At 41.2% G+C, this 12,190-nt stretch overlaps 2 protein-coding genes across 3 annotated transcripts in view; one reads left to right on the top strand and one right to left on the bottom strand.

The window, feature by feature from the left end:
• The window catches only part of cenpp (centromere protein P), a 186,795-nt gene that overhangs the window by 145,106 nt on the left and 29,499 nt on the right, over nucleotides 1–12,190 (top strand). The window lies entirely within an intron of this gene.
• Nucleotides 1–12,190, bottom strand: part of ecm2 (extracellular matrix protein 2, female organ and adipocyte specific) — a 34,568-nt gene that overhangs the window by 15,131 nt on the left and 7,247 nt on the right. Inside the window, exons 4-7 of the mRNA XM_060911026.1 lie at nucleotides 9,929–10,612; nucleotides 8,641–8,756; nucleotides 6,981–7,116; nucleotides 6,718–6,875 (exon numbers count right to left, since the gene is read on the bottom strand). Of these exons, the coding sequence (XP_060767009.1) occupies nucleotides 6,718–6,875; nucleotides 6,981–7,116; nucleotides 8,641–8,756; nucleotides 9,929–10,612 (1,094 nt within the window). The remainder of the gene's footprint in view (nucleotides 1–6,717; nucleotides 6,876–6,980; nucleotides 7,117–8,640; nucleotides 8,757–9,928; nucleotides 10,613–12,190) is intronic.

Here is a 12,190-nt window from a genome sequence, read left to right as displayed (position 1 = left end):
AGGGTCGCAGGCAAGCTGGAGCCTATCCCAGCTGACTACGGGCGAAAGGCGGGGTACACCCTGGACAAGTCGCCAGGTCATCGCAGGGCTGACACATAGACACAGACAACCATTCACACTCACATTCACACCTACGGTCAATTTAGAGTCACCAGTTAACCTAACCTGCATGTCTTTGGACTGTGGGGGAAACCGGAGCACCCGGAGGAAACCCACGCGGACACGGGGAGAACATGCAAACTCCACACAGAAAGGCCCTCGCCGGCCACGGGGCTCGAACCCGGACCTTCTTGCTGTGAGGCGACAGCGCTAACCACTACACCACCGTGCCGCCCAGTGTGAAAAATACTTGTGTAAAAAAAATACATATACATATAAATGTGTGGTTCTTGTCAAAATTATTTATCTTTATGGTTTCGGGTTGTCAGTGTCTGTCTGAGATTCTTGTTAATATGATATATCAAGGATGAGCAGCTGAATGTTTTTAGGATTTATCTGGAATTATCATTGTAATCAGCAGATGAACTGATGAAATACAGTGGTGCTTGAAAGTTTGTGAACCCTTTAGAATTTTCTATATTTCTGCATAAATATGACCTAAAACAACATCAGATTTTCACACAAGTCCTAAAAGTAGATAAAGAGAACCCAGTTAAACAAATGAGACAAAAATATTATACTTGGTCAATTATTGAGGAAAATGATCCAATATTACTGAGTGGCAAAAGTGTATGAACCTTTGCTTTCAGTATCTGATGTGACCCCCTTGTGCAGCAATGACTGCAACTAAATGTTTCTGGTAACTGTTGATCAGTCCTGCACACCGGCTTGGAGGAATTTTAGCCCATTCCTCCATACAGAACAGCTTCAACTCTGGGATGTTGGTGGGTTTCCTCACATGAACTGCTCGCTTCAGGTCCTTCCACAACATTTCAATTGGATTAAGGTCAGGACTTTGACTTGGCCATTCCAAAACATTAACTTTATTCTTCTTTAACCATTCTTTGGTAGAACGACTTGTGTGCTTAGGGTCGTTGTCTTGCTGCATGACCCACCTTTTCTTGAGATTCAGTTCATGGACAGATGTCCTGACATTTTCTGTTAGAATTTGCCGGTATAATTCAGAACTCATTGTTCCATTAATGATGGCAAGCCATCCTGGCCCAGATGCAGCAAAACAGGCCCAAACCATGATACTACCACCACCGTATTTCACAGATGGGATAAGGTTCTTATGCTGGAATCCAATGTTTTCCTTTCTCCAAACATAACGCTTCTCATTTAAACCAAAAAGTTCTATTTTGATCTCATCCGTCCACAAAACATTTTTCCAATAGCCTTCTGGCTTGTCCATGTGATCTTTAGCAAACTGCAGACGAGCAGCAATGTTCTTTTTGGAGAGCAGTGGCTTTCTCCTTGCAACCCTGCCATGCACACCATTGTTGTTCAGTGTTCTCCTGATGGTGGACTCATGAACATTGGCTAATGTGAGAGAGGCCTTCAGTTGCTTAGAAGTCACCCTGGGGTCCTTTGTGACCTCGCCAACTATTACACGCCTTACTCTTGGAGTGATCTTTGTTGGTTGACCACTCCTGGGGAGGGTAACAATGGTCTTGAATTTCCTCCATTTGTACACAGTCTGTCTGACTGTGGATTGGTGGAGTCCAAACTCTTTAAAGATGGTTTTGTAACCTGTTCCAGCCTGATGAGCATCAACAACACTTTTTCTGAGGTCCTCAGAAATCTCCTTTGTTCGTGCCATGATGCACTTCCACAAACGTGTTGTGAAGATCAGACTTTGATAGATCCCTGTTCTTTAAATAAAACAGGGTGCCCACTCACACCTGATTGTCATCCCACTGATTGAAAACACCTGACTCTAATTTCACCTTCAAATGAACTGCTTATCCCAGAGGTTCACATACTTTTGCCACTCACAGATATATAATATTGGATTATTTTTCCTCAATAAATAAATAATCAAGTATAATATTTTTGTCTCTTTTGTTTAACTGCGTTCTCTTTATCTACTTTTAGGACTTGTGTGAAAATCTGACATTGTTTTAGGTCATATTTATGCAGAAATATAGAAAATTCTAAAGGGTTCACAAACTTTCAAGCACCACTGTAGATTTTGGAATTTATCCAAACAGTTTCAAGATCACAGCAAGGGCACATGTCTGAAATAATTGATCTTCAATAGCTACCTGTTTGCTATATTTTAAGGATATTTGAGGCATAAAAATTAGTAACAAGAGCAACTTGACTTGGTGGCAGTGAATGCATCCTGGTCGAAGCCATTGATGTCAACTTCAACTTTTTTAACTCACTTATTCTTTTTCATTTATGCTTTGTTTTCTTTTGCTATTTTTTATGACCAAATGGAGGTGTTGTTGAAAATAACGTGGTACTTTTTGTTCAGTAGACTTCATCAACTATGTGTACAATGTGATCCATTATGACGTAACCCGTAACATCTTAGCTTTGCACTGCTCAACTGTTGTTCTCATGAAGACCACAAATGTAAAATATATATTTGTATATTTTTATCTAAGTATCTAAGATCAATGGTTTATTATCTTTCTAACATCATTTCTTGCATCGTAGCAGCCAGCATTTCAATGTGATACGGTTCAGAGCTGCTGAATGTGGTGCAATACTATATAGTGATTTAATGTTGTGCAGAGGGTTTGGCTTTAATCATATTCTTCATTGGAACTGACAATATTTTTCAACTAGACTGCATTTCTGCAGAGAAAATGCAGTGTGCTTGTTGAGCTGTAGCAGAACAGCATTAATGCTAATGCTAACATGTTAACATGCCAATGCTATCAGCTAACATGCTAATGCTAACATGTTAAAATGCCAATGCTAACATGCTAAAATGTGAATGCTAACATGCTAACAGCTAGCATGCTAACATGTTAATGTTAACATTTTAACAGTTAGCATGCTAATAGCTAACAGCTAGCATCTTAACATGCTAATGCTTAACATGTTAATTGTTTACATGCTAACATTCTAAGGCTAATATGCTAACAGCTAGCAGGTTAACATGCTAATGGCTAACATGTTAACTGTTAACATGCTAATATGTTGAGGGTGACATACTAACAGCTAATATGCTAACATGCTCAGGCAAACATGCAAACACCATGGCTAACATGTTAACTGTTGGCATGCTAGCATGCTAATGTTGACATGCTAAGGCTAACATACTTTGGCAAATGTTAACTGTTAACATGCTAATATTGACATGTTAGCTCTCATGGTAACATGCTAAAGCTAACATGCTAACAACTTGCTAGCTAACAGCTAGTATGATAATATGCTAATGTGTAATATGCAAACAGCTAGCATGCTAACATGCTAATGCTTGTATACCAGGGCTTTTCAAAGTGTGGGGCACACCTCCCCTAGGGGGCGCCAGAGTTCTTCGGGGGGGGCGCAACGTGAGGAAAAATAAACCAGAATAAGTTACTATTGTGGACATTTAGCGAACTTCAGCTAGCCTTTGCCAGAGACAAAATGGATCGATTTTTAGTACCTAAAGCTACAGTGAGTGAGGAGACAGAGTCTGGGCCAAGCAAAAAAAGAAGGAAGTATGACCACAATTATTTAAAGTTTGGATTTTCATGGACTGGATCTGAAGATGCTCCACTGCCACAGTGTGTTGTCTGCCAAGAGGTGCTAGCTAACGATGCTATGAGATGATTAAAATGTGTAAAACAAGATGTTTTTAAAAAAAGCACAGATGTTTAAAATGTGTAAAAAAAAAAAATGTTTTAATAAAGCTCATATGTTTTAAATGTGTAAAAAAAAAAAGATGTTTTCAAAAAGCACAGATGTTTAAAATGTGTAAAAGGAAAAAATTAAAATGTGTACAACCACCATTTTTTAAAATACGAATGGAACATTAAGTATAGCAACAACAAAAATTGTAACGGGGGGCGCTGTTGTTTATTTGCTCTCTGAGGGGGGGCCGACTCTCCCACACTTTGAAAACCCCTGTTGTATACTAACTGCTAGCATGTGTGTCTGTGTGCATACGGGCAAGTATTCCTAATAAAGTGGCCTTTGAGTTGTAGTTGATTTGTTGTCAAAGTCTCAAATGAGCACATCCTTACCAAATGCATTATCACCATGGGGGAATGGAAGGATGACTGTCAAGCTTCCAATAATTAGTGGCAGTGTGGAAGCAAAAGGGATGGATGAAAAGCAAGACAAAGACGAGTGCGGGTCAGGCCTGATGTTGTGTGTGATGGGTGATTTGGCCTGAGGTGCCATATGATGTTTGGTGGATGTGTGGTGAAGCGTTATTGAGCAAAACTCTATTCATTTGAATGGGGCCAAAAATTAGGGTGACTAGATTTCCCGAGTCTAAAACCGGGACACTTTGTGTGTGACCGTGATACTCGTGCACGCACACGCGTTTTGATGTAAACATGCGCCAGCTCAAACCATGGCTCAGACAGGTGCTTTTATCATTTTGTAGAAGCTCACTTTCATCAACATTTCAGAGAACAATCAAGTATTTTCTTGTTCTCTACATGTACTTCTATCACAATTCAGTTAAAGTAAGAAAATCAGACGACAGATGTGATGATAGGGAACAGGCCAATAGCCTAAATTTCAACTGATTTATTTCACCTTTGTGAAAACGGCAAGAAAATGCATTGCTTGCATATTAACATCAACATTTTATGCGATGAACTTTTTTTTTAAACAATAGGCTATGCATTGTAACAGGAACGAGCGCATGAGCCTAATCGTTGTCACCTCCGAACCTTTACCCAACATGCCTCTGTTTAATCGTAGCCAGTGTAGGCTATTAACTATTTTGAAAATGTGAACCCTGAGTTGACAACGGCATCAAACAAGTCAAGACAATCTGTGATACAGATTAAAGACAGATGAAACAGATGAAAGACAACAAAAAATGCTTCAGAAACACAGCCACCCAACCCACCCCACCCAAATAACCTTCTTGCTGTGAGGCGACCGTGCTAACCACTACGCCACCGTGCCGCCCCGGTAAATATATTATTGCATATATTTACATGAGTGAATTTGCTCCAGTAATGCTTTATTGCCCGAGAGCCTGCTGTGAAACTGTGAGCAAGTATCATCGAAATTGGCCCGGGTAATGAGCAAGGCTTTGAGAGTAGGCACGGTCATGTGATTCCTCTCGTCAGTCCAGGTGTTGCTCATGAGTGAAAATATTCGCTCAGCTGGAGCATTGATGCAAGGTAGGCACATGGCAAACTGGCACAGCTGGCTGACATTGCTGTAAGGAATCTCCCTACACTTGAAGTGCGTGAACATCTCCGCCCAGCGCTCATCCGTTCGGCATTGTCGCGTAGTAGTTGACAGCCGCTAGCGGAAAAAAACGTTATAATGCAGCCGCTATATTGCAACATTGTACAAATAGATACATTGTAAGGTTGACTGCGCGCACACGCACAATGATGCTGAATTGCTAGAAGCTTTATTGACATCTCGTTGGCTATATATGATCGCTGTAACTGGGACAGTTTGGTGTAAACCGGGACATTTCAGCGTCCCGACGGACCTTTGTCGGGACTGGGGACACGCAACTCAAAATCGGGACCATCCCGGTCAAACCGGGACGTCTGGTCACGTTACCAAAAATCAATGGAAGCCTATGGAGGTAAAAAGGGATGCGTGAAAACCAAGGAAAAGATGAGTGCAGGTCTCAGATGAGGGGATGGATATGTGCGGGGACTTGGCCTGAGGCATCATGTGAAGTTTCATGTCTTTGGTCACTCGGTTCAAAAAACTGACGGAGAGTGAAACTTTTTCTCCCGAAACTCCATTCATTTTCAACGGGGCCAAAAATCAATGGGGGAAAAATCGATGAGCAAATAGAAAGGAAAAGACAAATGCGGGTCAGAACCGAATGCATATATGTGTCTGGGGAGTTGGCCTGAGGTATCACATGAGGTTTGGTGCATCTGCGATGGAGCGTGTCCGAGCAGGACGATTTGATTAGTGAGCCCTATTCATTCCCTGTGGGGAAAAAACGACAAGAACGAGAGAACGGGTGTTGTATACAAGCACGCTACACCGCTTCAGGACGGACGTTTCTAAGTTGGAACAGTGTCGCTATCTCAAAAGCTGTAGGAGGAGTAGCGGCTCCAAAAGAACAGGTGTACAGGAATAAAAAAGAAAAAGTAAACTTAAGAAGAACAATAGTGTGCTATTTGTGCAGCAAGCACACTAATTAAATTCAGTTCAGCATGGAAGTATCAAGCTGTCATGATGGCACAACTGGTAGCGCCTAGGTCCCTGGTTTGCGCCTGTGTTCAGGTTACTGCCTGTGTGGAGTGTAACATGTTCTCCCTGTGTACGCACAGGTTTTGTCCAGGTTCTCCAGCTTCCTCCTTCTTAAAAACATACCGTAGCAGTAGGTGAACTGACTATGCTGTGGCTGAATGTGTGTGTGCTTAGTGCCCTGTGATGGACTAGCGTCCTTTCCAGGCTGTATTCCCACCTCTGTCCAGGTGTTCTCAGTGTAAGTTCTGGATTCACCGCATTGTTGATTATAATAAAGCAGTTACTTTAATGAGACGAATGAACACATGTAAGACAGCCATGTGAATGTTGCGTAAGCAGTAGAACAGGATCTGTTACAGTACATCAGGGGGGATCAGCTTGACGGATGGATAGGCACCGTCTTGATACCTGTAACATTACCTGCAGAGACACTGGTAGGCCTTGAGGGATGATGCGGAAGTGGTTCCTGCCCAAGCGTAGGTAGGTGAGCTGCTTCAGTGGTGTGAAGAGTTTGGGATTTACATTTACTTCGCTCAGTAAGTTCCCTTCCATTTCCAAAGTAATCAGACTGCTCAGACCTGCCAGGAGTTATGGCAACACTTAGGCAAAACTCTTATTGCTTTTCCATAGCAACACCGTTTTGCATTTGTATTTCTTTAATTCTTCAAAACTGGATGGTTTACCTTCAAAGCTGTCCTCATCCATCTCTTGGAGGTTGTTCTCATTGATTTTTAATTCTTGTAGCATATGTGGAAGCCCTGGAGGAATGTGTTCAAGCAAATTTCCATCCATATATAACCGGGTTAAAAATTTAAGCTTCTGTGAATAAAAGTAAAACCAGTGTTAAGTACATAAGCTTAGTTTCAAATGGCATTGAAGTGTTAAAAAATGTATACTGCTGCTGTTATAGCAATTTATTAGTGAAGTTTGTGAATTTAAGGACACTTTCCTGACATGGTTTACGGATTAAAGGGGTACCAAATATAATATATACAGTTGCTGATGTGACAAAGTAACGTATTCTTAAGTATTCTATCAAATTTATATACTAGAAAACAACGAAATATCTTGGTAATTGTAAATATAATAGTCGGTACGCTAAACGGCACAAGAGTCGCCATTTTTAAAAGACCGTGACGTCAGCCCTACCCACTGCACTAGGAGAGAAGCGTGTAATCATGGCGTCGGGCGCATCAAGTGAAAGCGACAGCTCTGTTGAATCATAGAAGAGATCCCGCAAGACACACTGCAAGCAGGCTATGGCTTAGAAGGGTACCAGTTTGAACCAGTTTGTGTAGCCGATCACTTACAATTCATCCTACTTTCCGATTCACACGTGCTAGTCCCAACCTCAATGAGCCAACACAACTGGGCACATACATACGTCATGAGTGTTACGCAGAGAAAATGAACGTGCATTCTGATTGGATAAAATTAATATCATGGCGGGCTGTTCAAACTGCGGAAATAGTTTGCTCGAGCTACTTTCAAAACACTATAACTTTCCAACCTTAGAACAAAAAACTTTTGTAAGTCTTGAATAAGGTTCGTTAATGTGTGTTTTATTGTTATATTTACTCTATATATTGCCCTCTGTTCCCCTTTAAGTACAAGAAACAATAGACAAGCTTGAACAGCTGATGCTAATGTCTCATGCCGTCAAAATGATTAGTTTCATATTGTACCTGTAAAATTATATGCACCGATTGATAGTGAAACATTCTATACCATAAATGCCATTATCTTTAAAATGCTAAATTATTTCCTTTCTTACTCTGCTCCAGGCACAATATTAGCTTATTTATAGGCTACTTGTGTGGTATTTGTGTGACTGTACTATCATAAAAGGCTTTGTTAAGTAAAGCTGCAATCACAAAGTCGATTTAGTGTTATTCACAGGACTAGCATATGAACTTTTTGGAAATTACAGGGCATAACTGAAAGTAGGAACAGGCTTCCCGATATTTATCTTGATCATGTGCCATGGAATTCTGTTCTTTTGTTTATTTAAATTGGCTGTTCAAAGCAGTCTGAGCACAGAGAGGAAAAACACTGCAGCACTAATGTTTCTGTCAAGCAGTGTCAATTCCAGAGTCACGGAAGTGATTATAAAATCACAAGGTTACTTTTATTAATAACTTGTATGTATTCGTATTCTGCCTTCATAGTGCAAAAGTCTCAGTGGACAGCGGTGGATCAGAGAGTAGGGCTCGGAATCCTGGCACTGCCAATATGACATCCATTGTTGAGCAAGGCCCTTAGCCCTTATCTGATTAGCTCAGTTACAAGTTGCTTTGGATAAAAGCATCTGCAGAGTGAATGAATGCAAATGTAAGTCCTTACGGTAAACGCTTGTGGATCAATTCCAGATGATAAAATCTTATTTTTTCCCAAATTTATCCACTCCAAATTCAGTACGCCGTTAAAAGCTTCAGCTGGAATGGTAGTGATCTCATTTCCTGTGGATTCATAAAACGTGGTGTGTTAAATCGCTATAAAATGCTGTTATTAACTAGTCATGATAGAGATTATTTTATTCCCAGGCAAAGACAAGGTCATGGTTATAGCTCGGTAGTTTGTAAGAGTGGCACATTATGGAAATACTGCACAAACTGTGCCATAGCATTGGTCTGAGGAATTTAGTGTAGCCAATCATGTGGAATTGTTACTTTAGTCCATCAGAACAATCAAATTGACTTGCTTGTTGATGTTGCAGTAATCACAGCTCTGTGTTAGTTAGCAGGTTGATTAATTGTCTATGGCAACAGCTCTGACAGTAATGCCCTACACAAGGCAAATCACAGGTTCACATTAATGCGCTTGTTCGAATATGTTATCATTTCTATAGTAACAGCTCATTCAAAGGAACCTATATAATAGACGCTGTACATGATTGAACAGTTGTGATAACCTGATTTATAAATGTGTTATTTAACAAAGAAACATATATAGTTGTTGATATGGTGAAGATTTCTGTAAGTTTGTTTAACTTTTCTGGATGAGTCTCCAGTGTCAGCACTTCTCCACCACTGGAGAGTCTTGAGGACGGAGGAGTTTCCAGTGGTGAAAGTCTGGTAATACGACAAGCCAAATGACTGTTTATAGCAGCTGAAATATAAATGATGAAAGAACTGACTTGTTTCGCAACAATAAACGTAGCTATAAACACAGCTCTAAAAGTATGATGTGTTTAAATAAGTAAAAAATTGTATTTACAATGGCTGGCAGATTGCTGTGGTGTAAGAGAAATAAAACACATTAGGATATGCTGTTATTAGGAAATAAGAACTTGCCTGCTTAAATAAAGGTGTGTATAAATTAGATAGAAAGAAAGAAGTGGTAGCAGTAATTCCACTTTGCATGAGGCCACGTTGTACCTCCTCATGGTTGATCTAGTTTTTTTTTTTATTATGTTCTGCATGATGTTGTGATGTTGATCGTTCTTGTATAATTTGTGATACATTTTAATTCTGCCCTTCATGCAGGACACACAAGGGCACAAGCCCAAGAACTAGCACCCTACACTGTAGAACAGTCATAATTCATGGTGTAATATAGTCTTTCCTTACAGTTAGACGAGTTAGAGTTTGGCTTGCCTAGCCTGTTTGTACAGATGTGTTGTCATCCTTACCCTGTAGATCGAGAGACTTGAGCTCAGGGATGGAAAGAGGAGGAATACTGGTGAGTTTGGCATTTTCACAGGAGACAATGACATCAGAGAATGTGCATCCCTGAGGGAGTGCATAGCTAATCCGTGCAGATTCTTCGTCTGCATCATCTCCCTCTTCAGCGTGATGGGGACCAGATGGTGCCATCAGTGGTGGAATGTCTGGAGGAGATGGCAACTGTGGTGGCATTTGGAAGACATCCCCTCTTAACCACACAGTCTCCTCTTCCTCCTCCTCCTCCTCATCTTCCTCTGTCCTCAGTTCATTCCGTGCTCGCTCTGCTTCCTCCTCAAGAGCCCTCAGCATCTCCCTCTGTTCCTGCTCCCTCCTCATCTTCCTTTCGTCCTCCACCCGCTGGAGTTCCTCCATCTTCTTTCTCTTCTCTTCCTCTGCTGCTCTCTTCTCTGCTTCCTCTCTCAACTTCCTCATTTCCTCCTCTCGCTTTTGGTCCTCCAGTTGTTTCCTCTGTTTTTCTGCCTCCTTTTTTTGCTTTTTTTTCCTCTTTTGTGTAGCATCTTTTCTCAGGAGCCTCTCCTCTTCCTTGTGTTTCTCTCTTCTCAGGCTCTTATCAGACAGAAATGCAGCATCAGGGACACTTGGATCGTTAGGAACAGGGGAATCGCCAGAGTTTTCAAAGATTTCAGAAGCTACGATTGTTGTAGAAATAGATCAAGAGTCAAAATCAATTCACTGTTTGACTACTATTCAATTTTCTGTCTTATTAACTGATTCAAAGGCTAAGTCTGTCCACACTAGAATGCTTAAAATCTCAAGTTCTCCATTTATTTGTCTAACATAAGTCTTTTAAAAGGCAACTATAACAGGGATCAAACACCATCTGTGTACTGGTCACTGCACATCTTGAGGCTATCACACATACTTGTGTATTCAAGTCAGATGTGACCCCACTTTAAGACACATTGGTTTACAGAGGTGGACAGTAACGAGCACATTTACTTGAATACTGTACATAAGTACACTTTCCTCCGCAAAGGATCATCACGTTGTCGTCGTGCAGAGGCTGAGTACTCTAAGGACCCAAAGGCGAAGCTAGCAATGATTCAATCACGCTAGACCGGCGGAGGCGAAGAGGAAACAAAGAATGATCCAAAACCGGTGTCTGAACTAGGCTTGCCTACTCCCGGACGCACACCTCTAATTCATGAATAGAAGAAAAAAGAAATACCATACTGGCTCAGTCGTTGCCCAGGATAATAAGGACTGCGGCCCTGCAGCTGGGAATCCTGTGGGACCGATAAGTGAGTTAGGTCCCCACCACAATCAAGAAGAAGCCATCTTACTAGGAAGCATTATTAAGATCTTGACGGTAAATGGATGGTAAATGGTAAAAAGGACTCTCGATGGCTAAATGTGAATACCTATTTAGACTGCTTCATGAACATGACATAGATATCCTAGCTCTGCAAGAGACACATGTCAGAGAGAATGCTCCACCCTCAAAATTCTCAATTCCAGGGTACTCAATAATAACAAAGGAAGACCATGTACAATATGGGACAATAATATATGCAAAAAACCCTACAATAGTAGAAGTCATAGAATCCTGCATACATGATGAGAATATACACAAGTCCATCATTAAAATAGGGGAGGTAACAATCGCAAACATATACAAACCCCCACAATCCTCATGGCCTGAACCCCCACGACCAAGCCTACAGCATCCAGCTGTAGTTCTTGGCGACTTTAATAGCCACCACCATGAGTGGGGCTACCAGACCTGCAATGAAGCAGGAGAAGCGGTTGTGAGGTGGGCAAATGATAGTAATATGCACCTAATCTTCAACCCAACAGATCGTGGCACTTTTCTCTCTGCCTGATGGCAGAGAGAATACAACCCTGACCTCGTCTTTGCAAGCAAAGACCAGAACCAATCACCTCTTCCCATCAGGAGAGAAGTACTGACAGACTTCCCAAACAGCCAGCATCGCCCAATCCTCGTAACAATAGGCAGGACAATACCAATTATAAGTTCACTACCAAAAGCGAGATGGAACTTTAGAAAAGCTGACTGGGAGACATATTCAACCTACATAGATAGAGTATGTAAAAGAATACCAGCAACGGCCAACAACATATCACGCTTCAATAAACTCATCCTAAAGAGCGCAAAACTTAACATCCCCTGTGGATACAGGAAAAACTATATACCCTGCTGGACAGAGAGGAGCAATGAGCTCCTCTTGGAATATGAGAGAACCCAG

Source organism: Neoarius graeffei, chromosome 26 (genome assembly GCF_027579695.1).
Source record: "Neoarius graeffei isolate fNeoGra1 chromosome 26, fNeoGra1.pri, whole genome shotgun sequence".
Taxonomy (NCBI): Eukaryota; Metazoa; Chordata; class Actinopteri; order Siluriformes; family Ariidae; genus Neoarius; species Neoarius graeffei.
The sequence above is the reverse complement of the archived record's forward strand: the minus strand, read 5'-3'. Positions and strand labels throughout refer to the sequence as shown.